Source organism: Sceloporus undulatus, chromosome 2 (genome assembly GCF_019175285.1).
Source record: "Sceloporus undulatus isolate JIND9_A2432 ecotype Alabama chromosome 2, SceUnd_v1.1, whole genome shotgun sequence".
Classification (NCBI taxonomy): domain Eukaryota; kingdom Metazoa; phylum Chordata; class Lepidosauria; order Squamata; family Phrynosomatidae; genus Sceloporus; species Sceloporus undulatus.
In genome coordinates, this window is record NC_056523.1 from 278,366,455 (window position 1) to 278,384,459 (window position 18,005).

Genomic DNA, 18,005 nt, shown 5'->3' on the forward strand with positions numbered 1-18,005 from the left:
ATTATTTAATAATAATATTAACATATAGTCACACGTATTGTTTTGTATGTCATTCTTTTTTGTTTGTAAGAATAAATGTGACAATGCCTTGGGGAAAGACATTCTACAATATAATCTAGAGAACATTACATGAGTTGGCATTATTTATATCTGTAGAAATTCATAATGATCATGTGGTGAATGGACTGTCTTACATAACAGGAAACAAATACAATATCATAATTAAGATATAGTATATGTTTTCAGTTCCAATTACACAGATGTTTTTTACTGATAAATTTTGTGCTGATGGTAAAAACATGCAAATTACTAGAATGCTTAAAAGGTTGACAATTATTTTGGTTTTGTAACAGAGTCAGTCTTTAAGTGAAAGTGGTTTGGCAAATTGCCTTTAACAGTTGGAAAATTAACGGCTCAAAATTGATTTATCTTTATATAAATAATGACTACATCCCCAAATGAATTCATAAATTATTTGTTGCTTTATCAAAATAAAACTTTTCTGTGAGCATGATTGATGTGATCTGCCTAGGTCTGTGTTCTAGCTCTCCTCCTTTTTAGTTAGTTTATCACAGCTGGAGCTTTAATTTACTGATCATACTAACACTGATTACTAAATAACAATACCTTCTTCTTATACATCAACAGTTCACCATTACTGAATGGAAATGGGATTGGTCACACCTGCTGCCAAGTTATCTGGGACTAAATAGGATGACCTTCAGGGAACTACTGGCACACAGGTAATAACTTTGGCAAGAGAGGTGGAACTTCTCTAAAGTTCTGTAAAATGGGATGTATCATGGAATTGCACCTCAAGAAGGACATTGATATAAATTGGTAATCCACCCCTTTGGCTAACTGGAAGAGTTTAGTTTCATACAAAGTTATGAAGAAGTTGCCATATAGACTGAAACACTGCTAAGGGGTCTCTTCCTTTGCATGAGGCTACATTGCCTGATAACTGAATGACAATTGATGAGGAAAAGGTGGAAGCTGATGTTAGCATGCATTGGTTTCTTAAGTGTACAATATTCTTTCTTGGTTTAGGTGTCTACTTATGGCTAGTTTACAGTTGGCATGAGCAGAATTAAGTATGTCTATGAAGAAATCTTGTTTATTTAATTGACATGTAATATGTTACTAGAATCTGCCAAAGTTATGCTGAGTGATAGTGTTATAAATTTTGTAAATTTTATTTGTGGTGTAGCAGACTTTTATATGATGTATAATATTATAAACAGGACAACTGAGAGTAGATTTGGACTCTGGTGATTTTCCCCCCAGTAGGTCCCCCAGCTGTTTGCTAACAGCAGATATTCATGTGGCTGAGGGTCTGCCAGTGGCTGACCATAGGCTGCCAACTAAGCAACTGCTCCAGGGCTGGGATAGTGGCTTTCGGCCAAGTGAGAAAGGGGATCATGGCTGTGCATGAAGGAGGGGGAGGAAACCAAGGAAGAGGATCATCCACCATTTTCCTCTCTCCCTCCCTGACTTTCTGTAGGCCAGGAGGAGACTCTGGAGACCCAAGAGAGCCTCATAATCCCTTCTGATATTCTGAAGGCTGTGCCTTGCAGTATCATTGGTTTCCACAGGAACCAAAAGAAAGGGGTAATGGTCAGTAGGCTTGACAAGTCTTGCCAGCCTCTTCATCACATCACAGATCTTTGCCCCAGGGAGACACATACCTCCCAAGACATCTTGTCAGGCCCACAAACCACTGATTCTGTACTCATTAGTAAGGTGTTGCCCCACCACCACCACATGCCTCCTCCGAGGCTTAACAGCATATATTCCCTGTGGTGGTACTCCTCAGCATTGTCCCTGAAGACTGTCTCTGCTTCTCTTCCTTGTCTTCCCTAATAAGGGAAAGGGCCTCAAAGGAATTATGTAGCTGCAAGCTCCCAGGACGATACTTTCCCTACCGCTGTGTGTGACGTTCCTCCAATTGCCTACCTGCTGTGTATGTGAAGTGACCTCAGTTTTCAATAAAAATAAGTTTTTACTTTCACCTATGATAATTTTTTTGCTAAGTCAAGCTACACAGAATTCATTTTATGTTCCTAATATTACAAAATGACATTCAAACTGTAAAGGGTGCCATATTCTATTTTTTTTTAAGTGGTCAATTTGTTTGAAAATTCCATGGCTTCAAAATTTCCAGTAATTTTACATCGCAAAGGAGGAAGTGGAGGAGAGTCTGTAGGAGCTGGGACAGGATAAAGCCTGACTCAGCTGGTAGGGAGAGGAATTTCCTCTTTTGCTCCCATGGCTAGGCTGCTTCTCCTGGCAGCTGCACAATTAACTGCCAAGGAGTCCAGCTTTCTTTCCTGGGCCATCTGGTGGCTGGGATGAGCCCCTGATGCACCAGCTAAAAATCTTTACATGAAATTTCAAATGTCATATATCAATATTATCTTAGAAATTCACTGTTGTTGTTTTTTCAAATAACAATACTACTAAAAAAGTGGGCCCTTCCCTAACACAGCGGATCTATTCTGGACCACCACCCCACGTAAGGAAAAAAAAAACATGTATGCTTGAGGCCCAGTGAAAACTATGGAGCACATGCATGCAGCACAGCATGGCACATGCACTATTGTTTTTCCTGCCACATGGCTTCCGCATAAGCTGAAAGTCATGTACGACACTGTAGTCAAATCCTAGGCTCTCTTCTGGACTGACAGGCCCTGGTAAACTGTATTGACTCCCTTCCTCCATTGGCCCTCATTATATATAACACATGAGGCTTTTGTGTTTCATAAGAATAAGTAACTACAGCTACGTTCTGAATCAACTGGTGCATTGACTGATATGTGTTCTTTGAGTGCAACTAGAGGAAAGCATTGAAATACTGACTTTTGTGTTAGAGCATCAGAGAGAATTAGGTTTGCAGCTAAACCACAACCTTTTAAATTAAAATGTAAATAATTATTGAAAAGTTGAGCTTGGAAATAATTTTATTTTGTAATATTCAGACTACAATTTTGAGAAGTATAATTTTTTAATAATTTTGTATCCATTTTTATAGTTGTAACGTATTACAGCCATAGTGCAAACTTTCTGCTGGTTATTACAGGATATTGTGGGACTTACATTTAATTTAAGATGGATTCAGCTGGACAAAATTTCCCAAATCTATAGTTTGTCAAAGTTTCCCAAGTCTATAGTTATGTGACTTCATTTTGTGGCTAGGCCACCTCTAACACATCAGTGTAACTAACGAAAAGGCAGAATTTTTTTTCTTGTTGTTTTCACATAGAAAAACTAAATAAATCATGTATATTTTGGTGGATACATCGCTATCATCTGTTGTGTGTGTTAGCCATATGGCAAGCTATTTATGGAGAAAATGTTTGCATTTATAATGTTTATTGTGATGTTGATTATCCATATATTCCAAAAATGTTATTTAAAAATCTTAATCTATCAATATGCTTAAAATCTTTTCTGTTATGGCTTTTAGTTCAACTGAGCATGCACAACTATCTTTTATGGCAGTACAAATGTCAGTCTAATCGTTTTGTGAAAGAGAAAAGAGATTTCACATAGCTTTTCAATTGAAAAACAATAAGAGCCCTAAAAGTAAAATGCCATAACAAGACTTGCCAAATTCAAATTAGAAATGGGAATCAATTTGTAACAGGGTAGATTTGAAATATGAACTCCTTCAGTTTGAAATGGAAATATCATTTTCCATGCAGAAAATGCTATTTACTACAAAGGAAATGCTGTTTTGTGTGCAAAACAACCCTGTGCAAATTTTGTGCAGAATTTGCCCAAACTCCAAATAGTCTTGAAAAACTGCATGCTTTTAAAATATTTTCTCACAGTACGAAGGAAATTGCTGATATTATTTATTGTTACTTTTGAAAATAAACTTAGTGAAGAATTACATCTCTTCTAAGTACAATATTCTGCTCTGCAGGATATGCAACATTTAACAAAATTTAGAACATGTTCATTTTTGTTTCAAGTGTTCCTGTCTGTGATAGAAGCACATGCGAAACCACTTTTAGACTTTATCTCCAAATGCTCTTCTTATCAGAAAGAGCATTCCAAGGCCTTGAAATCTAATCCTAGAGAAACTAAAAAAAATTAAAGTAAGAACTTGTCTAGTTGTTGATTCACAAAGTATACTGGCAGGTGGAAGGGCTAGAAAAGTTGAACAAAGTATTTGTTAAAGTAGGGCTAAGGATGGCAAAGAGGGGGAAAGGAGTTCTAAAATACCTTTATAAGTGTGATTTTTATGAAGTCTTGTGAATCCAAGTATTATGCAAATTACTCAGACGGTCCATTTCTTTGGATAGGATTTCTCCTGAGTCCAGCAGTAAACTTTTGTTTTCACAGGACAGAAACCTTAATTGTAGGACTTGCACACTGTAGTAAAGAACAGGGTCTTGTCACTCAAAAAGTTTGCAATATGAAATGTGTCGTAGAGGAAAACTTGTTTTTATTAGCCTTTAGATTGACAGGTTATGACAAAACTGTATTCATGTTGCTTGAATACATCTTTTGTCTAGTTTTACATCCCTTTTGACTTGTCTAGAAAATGACATATTGAGGTTTTCATTTGCTTTAACCAGGTGTGGCTTTCTGTATAGAAGCTAGCTGGATAGGACTTGCAGTTGAAAGCGAAGGAATCAGTGAAGCTTGGAAAGGCCATGGCCCTTCTTCAGATGGTAGCGATAAGTTGAAAGACTCATTAATCAACAGCAGAGTCACAGGTGTGGTGGCTTTCCTACAAACTGCCAGCAGACTGTGAAAGTCATATCCAGCACACAGTTCTGTCAAAGTGGGCTTACATACTCTCTTAAGCATTTCCCCCTCCTTTTAGTTGAAAAATGCTATTGTTTAAGGGAGGGAATGAATATTGGTACTACTTTCATATTTGTTTGGGTCTGTTTTTGTTTCTGCACATTTTTGGAATAGAATATCTGCATCATGTCCATGCATTTAGTGTATATATTTAGCTATTGGTTTATCAGCTCATGAAAAGGTCCAGGTGGGTAACTACAATGAATTGTCATCATTGTCATCATCATCATGCTTCATTTGTGATGTTACTGAATTTTAAGATTAATTTCAAATAGCAAAACCAAATATTAGGAAATAGACTTCCATAGGTAGCCTAATTTAGTGTGTTTCTGCAAAAATAAATAAATAAAGACAAAGGTTGGGAATGTAGAGGAAATGCTGAGGAAAGTGGAAGATAGTGCCTACATTTCTATACCTCACTGACAGTGTTTCATAAAGGTCAAACAAACAAACAAAACCCTATGGTAATTTACTATAGAATGAGGTCCCTCCAGAGGTAGTAATATGGGCCATCCTCTTCCGCCAGCAACAGTTTTTTGTTTGTGCAGTCAGAAAACATCACTTGCAGAAAACTGTTTCCATAGCCCTTCCTAGATCAAAGGATTAGTGTGGCAAAGTAGTAATGGACTCAATTTTGGATGGTTCTTTCTATTATTGTTTTAATTCTTTGCCTCTGAAAGAAATTTAGCAACAGTCAACAGTCAGGAACCTGATGTGAAATTGTGCAGAGCATCCAACAAATTTTCTCAGTAGTGAGATAATCAGATTCTGCTGTGCCAAAGCAGATTAGAGCTCTCTCTGTGTTTTAGAGGCCATTCAGACTATCTTTTACCCCCGTTCAGAAACCGGATTAAACACAGGAAGTTCATATTGGCCCCGATTCTTCCACAATCAAAATTGAGGCTTTCACATCCGTTCAGGGTGAAAGCAGAATTTTACCTGTGTCTTTTGAGAAAAACCAGGTCCCGGCAAATATGAACTTCGCCCCGGTATTGATTGGGTCAAGTTCAGGGGAGGGATTAGGCCAGAGGAAGAGCAGAGGACAGAACATGCCTCCCCTTCATCTGGGTGAAGGAGGAGGAGGAGGAGGAAGGAGCAGGAGGAAGGGTCAAGTTCAAGGTAGAGATTAGGTCAGAGGAGGGCAGAGAGTGGAACATGCCTCCCCTCTCACAGGCAGCTCTCTCTCTCTCTCTCTCTCTCTTTGTAATTTTTTATTTTTGACAGACTATGCAAATAGTTCTATTGATACATTTTGATAGAATGTGTCTGCTTGTGCTACATTTCCCTTTCATTTGCTTTCTCCTGGCACGGCACCTCACTTTGCAAGAGGCTTTTTAAAAAAAATGTCTGTGTAATATGTGCTACAGTGCGAATGTTACAATATTATTATTATTGTATGTGTATGTGAGGCATTCTGGGGTCACAAGGAGGGAAAGCAAAGCAAGAGGATGCAGAGATGGCATTCTAGGGTGAGGAATTATTATTGTTGTTATTGTTATTATTGTGATGGGAAGAGGATGGCATGGGAGAGGCAAGGGCTTCGGAGGTAGCATTGGGCTGGAAGCAAAGGGGAGGCTAGAGGCTGGCATGTGGAAACCCATGACTTTGGGGGAGTCACACTCTCTCAGCCTCAGGGGAAAGGCAATGGCAAATCTGCTTGGAACCAATCTCGCCAAGAAAACCCCAGGATGGGGTCGTTTTAGGGTTGCCATAATCTGTAGTGTCCCAAATACACACACACACACACACACACACACACACACACACCTGGAGGTTTTTAAATTTGACAGGTTGACAGAATATGCGCATACTGCCACCAGTTTTTTTAAAAAAGGAGGGGGTAAAACACCCATTCCATTGGCCAATGGCTGTAGGAAACGTCACCTTTGACGAATGCGGAAGTGAATTTGATTGACAGCAAAGGAGCCTTCATTTTAAACCAGTACCACAAATGTGAACTTCAGAGGGGTAAATTACCCCGAGTGAAGTAAAACATAGTGGGCACTTGTTTCCGAGATTCGAGAGGGAGGAACCGGATCTGCCCAGTTCTATCCAGGGCAAATGGGCGAGTGGGAATGGGGCCTTGGATAAAGCTGATAGCAATTATTTTGTTTTTACTGTACTATTTATTCCTTTTGGATGTTGTTTTTAATTTTATTTATTGTTGTTTTCTATTGGCTCTGTTGATCACAATAAATGATGATGATGATTATGATGATGATGATGTTTTAATTCAGTAACTGAACGTTTTTAAGAAAACTCACACAAAAATAACATGTTTTTTTCCATTATTAATGCATTGATAAAGAACCTTATAAGCACTTATATGCAACCAACCCTTTACAAATGAAATGTTAATACAATTAACACTAAAAAATATAATAACTTCTAGAATAATGATACAGATAATTTAACAATACGTTTGCTTAAAAACCGAAAGCATTTCTATGAAATAAAGTCAAATCTCCATAAATTATTCAAAGACATTATTGTTTCTCAAGGTTCAAAAAGCACTGTAGAAATAATCCAGAAAAGGCTAATTGTTGCACAGAACTACAGTTTCCAGAATTCCTTAGCACTGAGTCAGGGCAGCTAATGTAGTCTCAAACTGGATTATTTCTGCAGTGTGTTTTCGACTGGTAGCAGCATCTGCACTGCACAAATAATTTAGTTTGATGCTGCTTTGACTGCCACGGCTCAATGGTATGGAATTCTGGGAACTGTAGTTTCTTGTGGCACCAGACCACTCAGATAGGAAAAGCTAAATGTCTCAAAAACTTACAGTTCCCAGAATTCCATAGCATTGATCCATGCCAGTTAAAGTGGTGTCAAACTGGATTATTTCTGCAGTGTGGATTCAACCTTAATATTACTCTACATATAGTTGTATTTCCTTATGCAACCCCAATTATGAAAATTGCATTTATTCACATTTACCTGTGAGTAGTCTTGCTAAGCTTGGAGAAGCTTACTTTTGTATAGACTGCATAGCCTTCGACTTTATATTACACTGCATAGGATTGTTGTGTTAGGGTATTTATTTCCTTCAGCTTATTGTGAAATTTATGAATTTTCTTATTTCTAATGAAATTTCTAATACAGGATGTGGCACTTGTATAAAACACTTCAATGAAACAGTACAGAATTCCAGTATGCAATCACTTGCGTTTTTAAATTCACATTTTAATTTTAATACTATAATTATCAATTAAAACAATTCAGTTTCAGCGAGTTGAAACTGTGTGTGTGTGTGAGAGAGAGAGAGAGAGAATGATGATGATGATGATGATGATGATGATGATGATGATGATGGTGATGATGACTTAAAATAATCAGGAATGGATGGAATCAGGAATCGGGAATGGACTTCTTAGACAATGGGGCAGAACAGATGGGCAGGAAATAGCAGCTGGAACATGCATTTTCCGGAAGTGGGTTGAACCCCTGCTGTTTGCACTGGCTACTGGCAACGTAGCCTGAATGTACATGGCCTGATTCCATGGCATGGAGTGAAGCCATGCTGCTGAGTAATTTTTTTGCCATCTCCCCAACTTGCATGCGCACCATTACACAAACACCCACTAGAGACTGCCTCCTGCCTAGATACCATCCCATTGGATGGCTGCCCCTTGGATCAGCGACACAGTCACACGTGTGATCCTCCACCAGTACAGGGCATTGGAGCATTGCTGTGCCCAATAAAACAATGCCAAATCACAATCATGGGGCCCTCCTTCACCCCCCTTCACTCCTCTTGAACTGTCTGGTTTTTGTATGTTGTACTTACATCCATTGAAGGTGTTTTTGCATTGCCAGCATGGCTGCTTGGGTATGCCAGCTCCATCCTTTTTGAATGCACACCTGCACTGGTGCATTTATATGCAGCTTTAGGGTTAGGGTTAGGATGGTTTGCTCCTTCAGAAGCGCTATCACATCGAGGTGTTTATATGCAGGGTTGAAGGTGCACATTTTCTGGGCTAAGTCGGAATATCCCGGCCTCTTTTTGTTCTGGTTTTTAGCCCTGGAGCAAAACATCCATTGGTTTCCACCCGCTTTGGCCCGTCTGTTTCACCCCAGTGACCTAGAAGATATTCTTTAAGAGATATAGGTTTAATTGTTAGCAGTTTTTGAAAGTAGACTAGAATAAAATTATACTATTTCATTGTTTCGGAATATATTTAGAATTCTTAAATTACCCTAAGCGAATTTAATAAAAAATGTAATGTATACATTTTAACCATTATTAATAGCATGGGCTTGAAGTTTGTCTCTAATTTGTCACAATGTGAGGACTCTGTATTAATTCTTATGTAGTTTAATTTTAACCCTAGAATTCTTTGTTTAACCTCTGTGTTGTATTGTTCAGAGATGAGCTCTCAGTAACCTCTTTGAATGTCTACTCTAAAAATAATTAGCTAACTACATTTACTTTGGAGTGTATCATGGCAAGTATGTCGTATTTCACAGCTCTGATTAATCCCTATTTATGCCATCATATTGTACCAAACAAGAATGTACAAACAGATCCATTAGGTGAAATTGAAGGTTTTCATTGATGGCATCCATAGTTTTCTGTGGGATTTTTGGGCTGTGTGACTGCATTCTGGAAGGATTCATTCTTGACATTTCGCCTGTAACTGTGGCGAGCATACAGAACTCAGCCACACAGCCCAAAAAAACCACACATCCATTAGGATTAATTACCCATTGAGCTCAACACCACTTTTCTAATCATGTAAATCCATTAAGTCCCTAGATCAAATATTAAAGGCATGGGGCAGTTAATACAGGTTGAGCATCCCTAATCTGGAAACCTGAAATCAAAAACTGAAACTTTTTGCCACCAGCCACCCACTTCTGCCTTTGAAGTGGCAGCTACCATGCTCCTGCTTCTTTGTCTCTCAGATCCTCAATCTTTTTCCAGCTTCACATCTCATAATTATTATTATTATTATACACAACACAAATACAAATGAAGAAGATGCATGGCTGGAGAGAGATGCAGCTGGAAGGAGATGCAAAGATCTGTAAAATGGCAGGAGATGGGGATTCACAATCTGCATTACACTCATATTCCTTCTATTTCACAGACCTTCACACTGTCCAGCCATGTCTCTGTCCTGACTCATGTCTCTCGCATCTCTCTCCCACCTTGAAAATACAATATATAATACCCTGTCTGTATTGTGTATATGCAAATGCAGGTGTTCCAAAATCCAGAAAAAATGTGAAATACAAAACATTTATGGTCCCAAACATTTTGGATAAGAGATATTTAATTTTGAACATTGTCTAAGTTTTCTTGGTGAGACTAAAAGTTTGGAACATTGGTTATCTTTACTGTTATGTAACATTCTAAGGTATCTTTCGAAAGTGTATATTCTCTCTTTGGTACCCCACTGGTCAGCAGTAAATCTGATTAGAAATGTATCTAGTTACTTGAATTTTTACTGTTGGGACCATCCTAAAATCCATTATAAAGAAATATTTCTGCAATCACCTCTTGAGTATTAAACAATATTAAATACGTAACTGATAAGTTAGCTTAATGGTCTGTGGTGAGCTGCTTTAGCATGGCCAGTTGGTAATCTCTGAAGAGCCATCCTCTTCAAATGTGGGGACACTGTATTCTTTTAGTAATTGGGCTGAAATGACAATAATTCTTTACCTGAGATTATTGTTCTTAACATGGAATGAGATAGCCCCTCCTCCCCAAACTCTGGGTCACAGCACATTAAGTCTGCCCTCCCCATAATCGGAGGATCCATTCCGTACCCCCCACCCGCGCATGGGGGGAAGAGCGTATGCTGAAGCCCCATAGGAAATAATGGGGCGTGTGCTCGCGGCAGTGCACAGGGGGCGCGGCGCGAGTATGTGTCCCATTATTTCTCCCTGGGCTTGCCTTCCATGTGAGCTGAAAGCCACAGAAGGCAAGCCCATCTATAAACAGGGCCAACTGTACTTATTTACCAAAGATACTAGATTTATTCAATATAGCAAAAGAATATAATTTTAGCTATTTTGTTCTTTAAAAATTGTTTTAACTTTTTAGAATTTTTGTCCTACAGTGGAGTGAAGCAAACAGGAGGCTAGGAGTGGCCTATGACCCCTCCAGCCGTGATCATGCCATGACCATGGCAACTGCACAGCCCACTTCCAAAGGGGGCCACTGCTGTAGTTCCAAACCAGCAGCTGCCAGGAGCCAGATTATTTTGGCTCTTTTTTGATCCAGTCCAAAGAACCAGATTATGGCATCAGAGCGGCTTCCAGCTACTTTAGGGGCATGTCTTGTTTGAATACCATGTCCTCACAGGCCTGTGTGTTTCTGACCTGAGACACACATTTTACGCAGGTAGATTTAGTTTGTAACTAAAGATCCATTGCAAGAGCAGCAAATAATAAAAACTCCTCTCAGAATTTACAAACCGTCACACACATGTTGAAAAACAGGAGACTCTAGGAATTATCCCAATAATATGCAGTCTTGACCAATTTTCTCAAAAGTCACAAAATCATGCCTTCTCTCCAATTTCCCCCGTAGCCCATCTGTTATAGATTATTTCTGCCATATTTTCTAGTTTTCCCAACTTTTCTTTGTTCTGGCATAGTGTTTAAGGTTCATTTATTTAATAAATGTATGAATCAGTTATCACTAATGAAGTGTTCAGGTGATTTGCAAAAGGAAACATATAAAATAGTTAATACATTTGCCCCTCCTAACTTGCGAATCTGGGATCTGCAACCTTGAAAATCCGGAGGGGCGATCTCTTCTATTTTCAATGGGGCGCGCCCCTAGACACACAAGGGCACGCATCCCATTCAAGCCTATGGGGCATGAATATGTGTGAGCCTCCATTTTCGCTTGAGGGGGCGAACGGATCCCTTGTGAAAATGGAAGGCCAATTGTCTAACGAGTCAAAAGATGCCAATAAATATATAATCAATGCAACAAATTACTACAACTACAACTATTAATCCAAAATCAATAAAACCTTACTTAAAACTACACAAAACTGAAAGTCTTCATCCACAGTACTCATATATTTATTCCTTTCCGCCACCCAGACCAGTGCCACAAAACCACTGGCCCACAACAAATATTTAGTGTTCAGAAGCCTGGGAAAATTGCCAGGATGTAATTGATGATGCATTTAATTTTCCTTGAGTTCAATCCCAGCCAAGGGGGCTCAAGCTCAACTCAGGCTTGCATCCTTCCGAGATCGCTAAAATTAGTACCCAGATTGTTAGGGGCAATTAGCTTACACTTATGGAGTGCTTAAGTGCAGTGATAAGCAGTATATAAATGTATTTGCTATTGCTATTTACCTCATTTTCACTTTGCCACATTTTCTTGTGTTATAACTTGAATGTAAGATGGATATAATAGGCATTGTTATCAATTTTCTGTACACAATATACTCAGCTCTGTGAATGTGAAAATATTTTTATTTAAAATACATTTATTTGAGGGAACAAAACATACCTAACTTTGTAGTGTGGGAAAGAAAGTGGGATATAGGCACCATAGTACTCCCCTTTCAGGAACTATACTACTCCCTTCTTAAACAGCCCCAGTCACTTCCACTTTGTTTCTGGTAACAATTCAAAGTGCTAGTTATGACCTATAAAACTCTGTATGGCTCAGGCCCAGGCTATTTGGCAGACCACATGATCAGCCTGAGCTCTGAAATCACCAGGAGAGGCCCTTCTGTCAGTGCCACCACCACCACAAGCACAGTTTGTGGGTATGCAAGATAAGTCCTTCTTGATAGCTGCCCTAGACTCTGAAACTCCTTTCTGTCCTTTCATCAGTAAGCAAAAATCTTTTTAATAATAATAATAATAATAATAATAATAATAATAATAATAAAATTATTTGTATCCCACCCCTCTGAGAACAATCGGGGCGGCTAACAAGATAAAAATACAAAACATATCAAATCCCTAGTATCCCCCCCCCCTTAAAAAGATATTAAATCTAATAGAGAATTAAAACCATACAAGTTAAAACTGACCCAAAGGTCAAACAACATAACAATAATCAATATAACAATAATCAATGGAAGCGGCGGTATCTATTTATTCATAGTAGTTTCCTGAGGCCTGGTTCTCTATTCTGGAAAGGCCTGCCGGAAGAGATTCATCTTAACATCCTTTTTAAAACTGTCTAAGGATGTAAGCAGACGGATCTCATCCAGCATGCCGTTCCACAGTTTGGGGGCAACAATGGAAAATGCCCTCTGGGAGGTAGCTGAAAGCCTAGATGTGTGTGACTGAAGTAGGCCTCTCCCAGATGACCGGAGTGCGTGGGGAGGATTATAGGGGAGAAGGCGGTCCCAAAGATAGTTAGTTTGGACCCAAGCCATTTAGGGCTTTAAAGGTAATAACCAACACCTTGTACTGGGCCCGGAAACTAATAGGTAGCCAGTGGGGGGACTTTAGAACCTGAGTAATATGGTCTCTCCTAGATGTTCCGGAAATTACTCTGGCTGCCATATTCTGTACTAGTTGCAGTTTCCGAACCAAGTATGAGGGTAGCCCCATGTAGAGCGCATTACAGAAATCTAGACGTGAGGTTACCAGTGCGTGAACAACAATCTCAAGATCCCTTCCAGGAAAGGGTGTAGCTGGCGTATCACCCGAAGCTGATAACAAGCGCTCTTGACTGTCGCATTTACCTGATTCGACATCTGGAGCGACGAATCAAGGAGCACCCCCAGACTGCAAATGCAGTCCTTGACAGAGAGTGTGACCCCGTCTTTTACTGGAGGTTGCAACCCGATTCCTGGTTTCAGGGCGGCTACTGTGATTCAGTAATGGTCTGGATTCAGTCTCAGTCTGTTTTTCCTCATCCAGACCATTACTGCCTGAAGACATTCATTGAGAGAGGAGATGCCATCAGAATTCGAGGCCGACGAACAAGACATGGAGAAATAGATTTGGGTGTCATCAGCATACTGATAACACCCAGCTCCACAACTCCAAATGATCTCACCCAGCGGCTTCATATAGACGTTGAACAACATCGGGGACAGGATACCACCCTGTGGGACTCCACAGGTGAGCTCCCTTTTACTGGAGCAACTGTCCCTGAGCATCACCCTCTGGGATCTGCCCGAGAGGAAGGAATGGAGCCACTGCAATGCAGTGCCTCCAATTCCCAGTCCCCTCAGGTGATCCAAGAGGATGCCATGATCTATTGTGTCAAAAGCCTCTGAGAGGTCTAAAAGCACCAACAGGGTCACACTGCCCCTGTGGATGTTCAGACGCAGATTGTCGGTCAAGGCAACCATGGCAGTCTCAAAGTGGAAGCGACTGCAGCATGATTGGAAGCCTATTGACAGGTTTCTCCAAGCATTGAAAAGGGATGCCCTAACCAAGCTTTGGTGACATAGCAGCTACGGTTCGAGGTGACACTGTGCAATAAGTATAGCCAAAAGCACTATTTTACAACTATAACTGAGGTTTAAAAGCTGTGTGTGATATTCTCCTTAGTGAATTATTTAAGTAATATCTTTTGTTTTTTATTGCTAGGTGTATAGATATTTTTAATTCTTTGCCAATCAGTCATAGGTAGCCAGGGTTTTGCAGAAAATGTTCACAAGAGGAGTGTGCTTAGAGTTCCACCTGTACAATGTGGCTTTTCTTGGCCTTTTCTATCTGTATTCCCCAAACATTTCTCCTTGAGATTGAAGAGAATAACCTGAAAAATAGGTTATCTGAATTGAGAAGCCCATTTTGTACAAGTAAAAGGTCTTTTCTAGTCTCGCAATGTAACTTTGGATCCAGTGGATTATTTGTTGCTATGTCTTTTCTCATAATCTGCAAAATAGATCTTGATTTTTTGTAATCGATTTATAATTATTTGCAAGTGCTAAATTCATAGAATCATAGAGTTGGAAGAGACCGCACGGGTCATCCAGTCCAACCCCCTGCCATGCAGGAAATCCAAATCAAAGCATCCCCAACAGATGGCCATCCAGCCTCTGCTTAAAGACCTCCAAGGAAGGAGACTCCACTACACTCCAAGGGAGTGTGTTCCACTGTTTTGTTCCCTCAAATAAATATATTTTAAATTGTTTTAAATGGTACAAGAACTTGATTTGCTTCAGGTTCCAGATATCTAGTAGTAAACTAGTGACTGCAGTTGCAAACTAAAAAATAAAAAGCAAAATTACAGTCATGATTCCATAACTGTAATTCATTCCATTGGACAAGTACTAGAAAAATACATCAAAAATGTAATATATATAAAAAATCATAAAAACAGTTATTAATTATTGTTCAATTTTATTCTACATTTTAAAATATAGCACTCAAAGAGAAATTAATATAAATCAAAAGGAATGTGACTTATTTTCTGCACTGGTAGAATTCAAAGATATAGTTAGTCTATAGAATCAGCATGTAGAGAGAGAGAGAGAGAGAGAGAGAGAGAGAGATCTTGTAGCACCTTTGAGACTAACTGAAGGAAAGAAATTGGCAGCATGAGCTTTTGTAGACTTCAGTCTACTTCCTCAGATGCATTTTCTGGAGTTGAAGCTGGGTACAGACATATATATGCCATTGGTATGTGAGGATGTCAATTCAAATTACAAATCCTTTGTGTATGGAAATGAAGTTGTAGGTCCAGTTTTAACGATGGTCATTAGTGCACAAAGACATAAGAAACTGGTCTGTGTGCATGGAGATGAAGTAGCAGGTCCAGTTTTGCAATAGGCTGTGGTGAGGGGAATAGAAGAATGTAGGGTACCCCCATGAGGATGGGGTAGATAGTGTTGAAGTGTGTGTAGTGTGTCACGAAACCATTGTTTTTGCTCAATCCATTGCTGAGGGACATCCATTGCTATGAATGAATTCTAGTTCTGTTTCTCTTTCCAATCTACTTTTGTAGTTATTTCGTACAATGACCACTGTTCTGAAGTCTGAGATAGAATGCCCAGAGAGATTGAAATATTCTGCCACCTGTTTTTGTGTATCCCCATTCCTAATGTCTGATTTATGTCCATTTATCCTCTGGCGCAGGAACTGGCCTGTTTGCTCAATGTAGAGCGCTGAAGGGCATTACTGACACAGTATAGCATAGATCACACTGGAAGATGAGCACGTGAAGGCCTCCCTAATATTGTGGGTAATACCATTAGGTTTTGTGATGACATTTCCTGAATAAATGTGTTGGCAGAGTTGGCATCTTGGTTTGTGGCAAGGCTTAGTCGCCTTCTGTGTTGTGTGTCGTCCTGTAGGTGAGTACCTGTTTGAGGTTTGGAGGTTGTCTGTAAGCGGTTAAAGATCTGCCACCAAGGGCCCTTGAAAGAATGGCATTATTGTCCAGAATAGGTTGTATTTCATTGATGATGTGCCTGAGTGGTCCCAATTGGGAGCTGTATGTGACCACCAGGGGGGTTCTGTCATTTTCCCTCTTCATTTTGTTCTGTAATAAATCAGTTCTGGGTACATGTCTTGCCTTGTTTGTTTTTTCACTTCATGTGGTGGGTACTGTAATTTGAGGAATGCTTGTTGTAATTCCTTGAGTCTGGCATCCTTGTCTTGTGGGTCTGAGCAGATGCAGTTGTATCGGAGGGCTTGGCTGTAGACTATGGATCTAGTGGTGTATTCACAGTTGAAGCTGTGGAAGCATGTAAGTACGTGTAGTGGTCCATGGGTTTGCAATATAGTCTGGTGCTTACAGTATCTGTCCATTTTGTAGCTGTACTGTGGTATCCAGAAAGTGAACTTGTTCAGTAGATAGTTCCAGGCCGAGGTTGATGGTGGGGTGGAACCTGTTGAAACTCTGGTGGAATGTCTTGAGTAAGTCCTCTCTATGAGTCCAAATTATGAAGATGATATCAATGTACCTCAGGTAGAGGAGCGGATTTTGGGTGCAGGTGATAAGGAATTGTTGTTCTAGGTCAGCCATGAGGATATTGGCATATTATGATGCCATGCGTGTGCCCATGGCAGTGCCATTAACTTGTTGTTATCAAAGGTGAAGTAATTATGTGTGAGAACAAATTGGTAAGCCTGAGTGGCTAGGTTGGATAGGTTCCCATCTGGAATGATGTTCCTGATGGCTTGTGCTCCATCTTTGTGTGAGATGTTGGTGTACAGGGATTCCACATCCATAGTGGCTAAGATGGTGTTTCTTGGAAGCTTGTGACTGGATTGTATCTTCTGTAGGAAGTCCGTGGTGTCCTTCACATAGCTGAGGGTGTTGGTGCCATAGGCACACGTGTAACACCACAATATGCCAATATGTTTTTTTTAAGTGACAATTTATTGATGAGGATGGCAGGGGGTTGGATTGGATGGCCCTTGTGGTCTCTTCCAACTCTACTATTCTATGATTCTATGACAGTATTGTGGGCTTTTAGTATCTGCTGGTATTTGACTCCAGGACCCACTATGGATAACAAAAGCTGTGGATGTTCAAGTCCCATGAAATAGATTGGCATAGTAAAATGATGTTGCTTTTATAAAATAGCAAAATGAAGGTTTGCTTTTTGGAATTTAAATTTTTTGAATATTTCCAAGCTGTGGATGGTTGAATCAGTTGATAAAGAATCCATGGATATGGAGGGCCAATTGTAGTTATAGTTCTGTTTATCTAAAATTTTGTAAATGCAACTTGCATTCAGACATTATCTTAACAATTCTGATGCCTTTTTCAATGTGTAAGACCAATATTTCTTAACTATATAATCCAGTGGATCCACTTGCCTGACATAGCAAGCAGCAATCCATGGATTGCTTCTTTCTCTAGTTTGTTGGGAGGGAACAAACCAGAGAAAGCAAGCTGCTTTTTTCTAGATGCCCTCTTCCTTATCTGATTCCACAATAAACAGGTCATGGAGCAAAAGGGCCAGGGTTTAATGTTCCTACTTCAGAAAGGAAATTTGAGTGCCTTCACCAGCATCCAGCTCACTCCTGGCAAGGCAGGTTCCCACAGATCTCTGATTTGTCGTGTTGTATGAACATATCCAGTGTGTGACTCAAACCAATGTCATTTGAGATTAACAGAGTATGTGAAATTCAGTGTTGACAATTTACCTGTGATAATATCAGTTAACTAAACTCTACATGCAGAGAATTATCTGAAATAAGATTACAGACATGTTGTTTGAAATACTTTCAAGCTTGCCATCTTCAGTAGGTGATATTTGTCTTTCAAAATACTTTAATGCTTTCAA

At 39.5% G+C, this 18,005-nt stretch overlaps 1 protein-coding gene across 3 annotated transcripts in view; it reads left to right on the forward strand.

Annotated features, from left to right (window-relative positions):
* The window catches only part of KIAA0825 (KIAA0825 ortholog), a 250,061-nt gene that overhangs the window by 142,601 nt on the left and 89,455 nt on the right, over nucleotides 1-18,005 (forward strand). For all 3 annotated transcript variants that reach the window (XM_042449195.1, XM_042449197.1, XM_042449196.1), the window contains one exon: nucleotides 649-743. In XM_042449195.1, coding sequence (XP_042305129.1) covers nucleotides 649-743 — 95 coding nt within the window. The remainder of the gene's footprint in view (nucleotides 1-648; nucleotides 744-18,005) is intronic.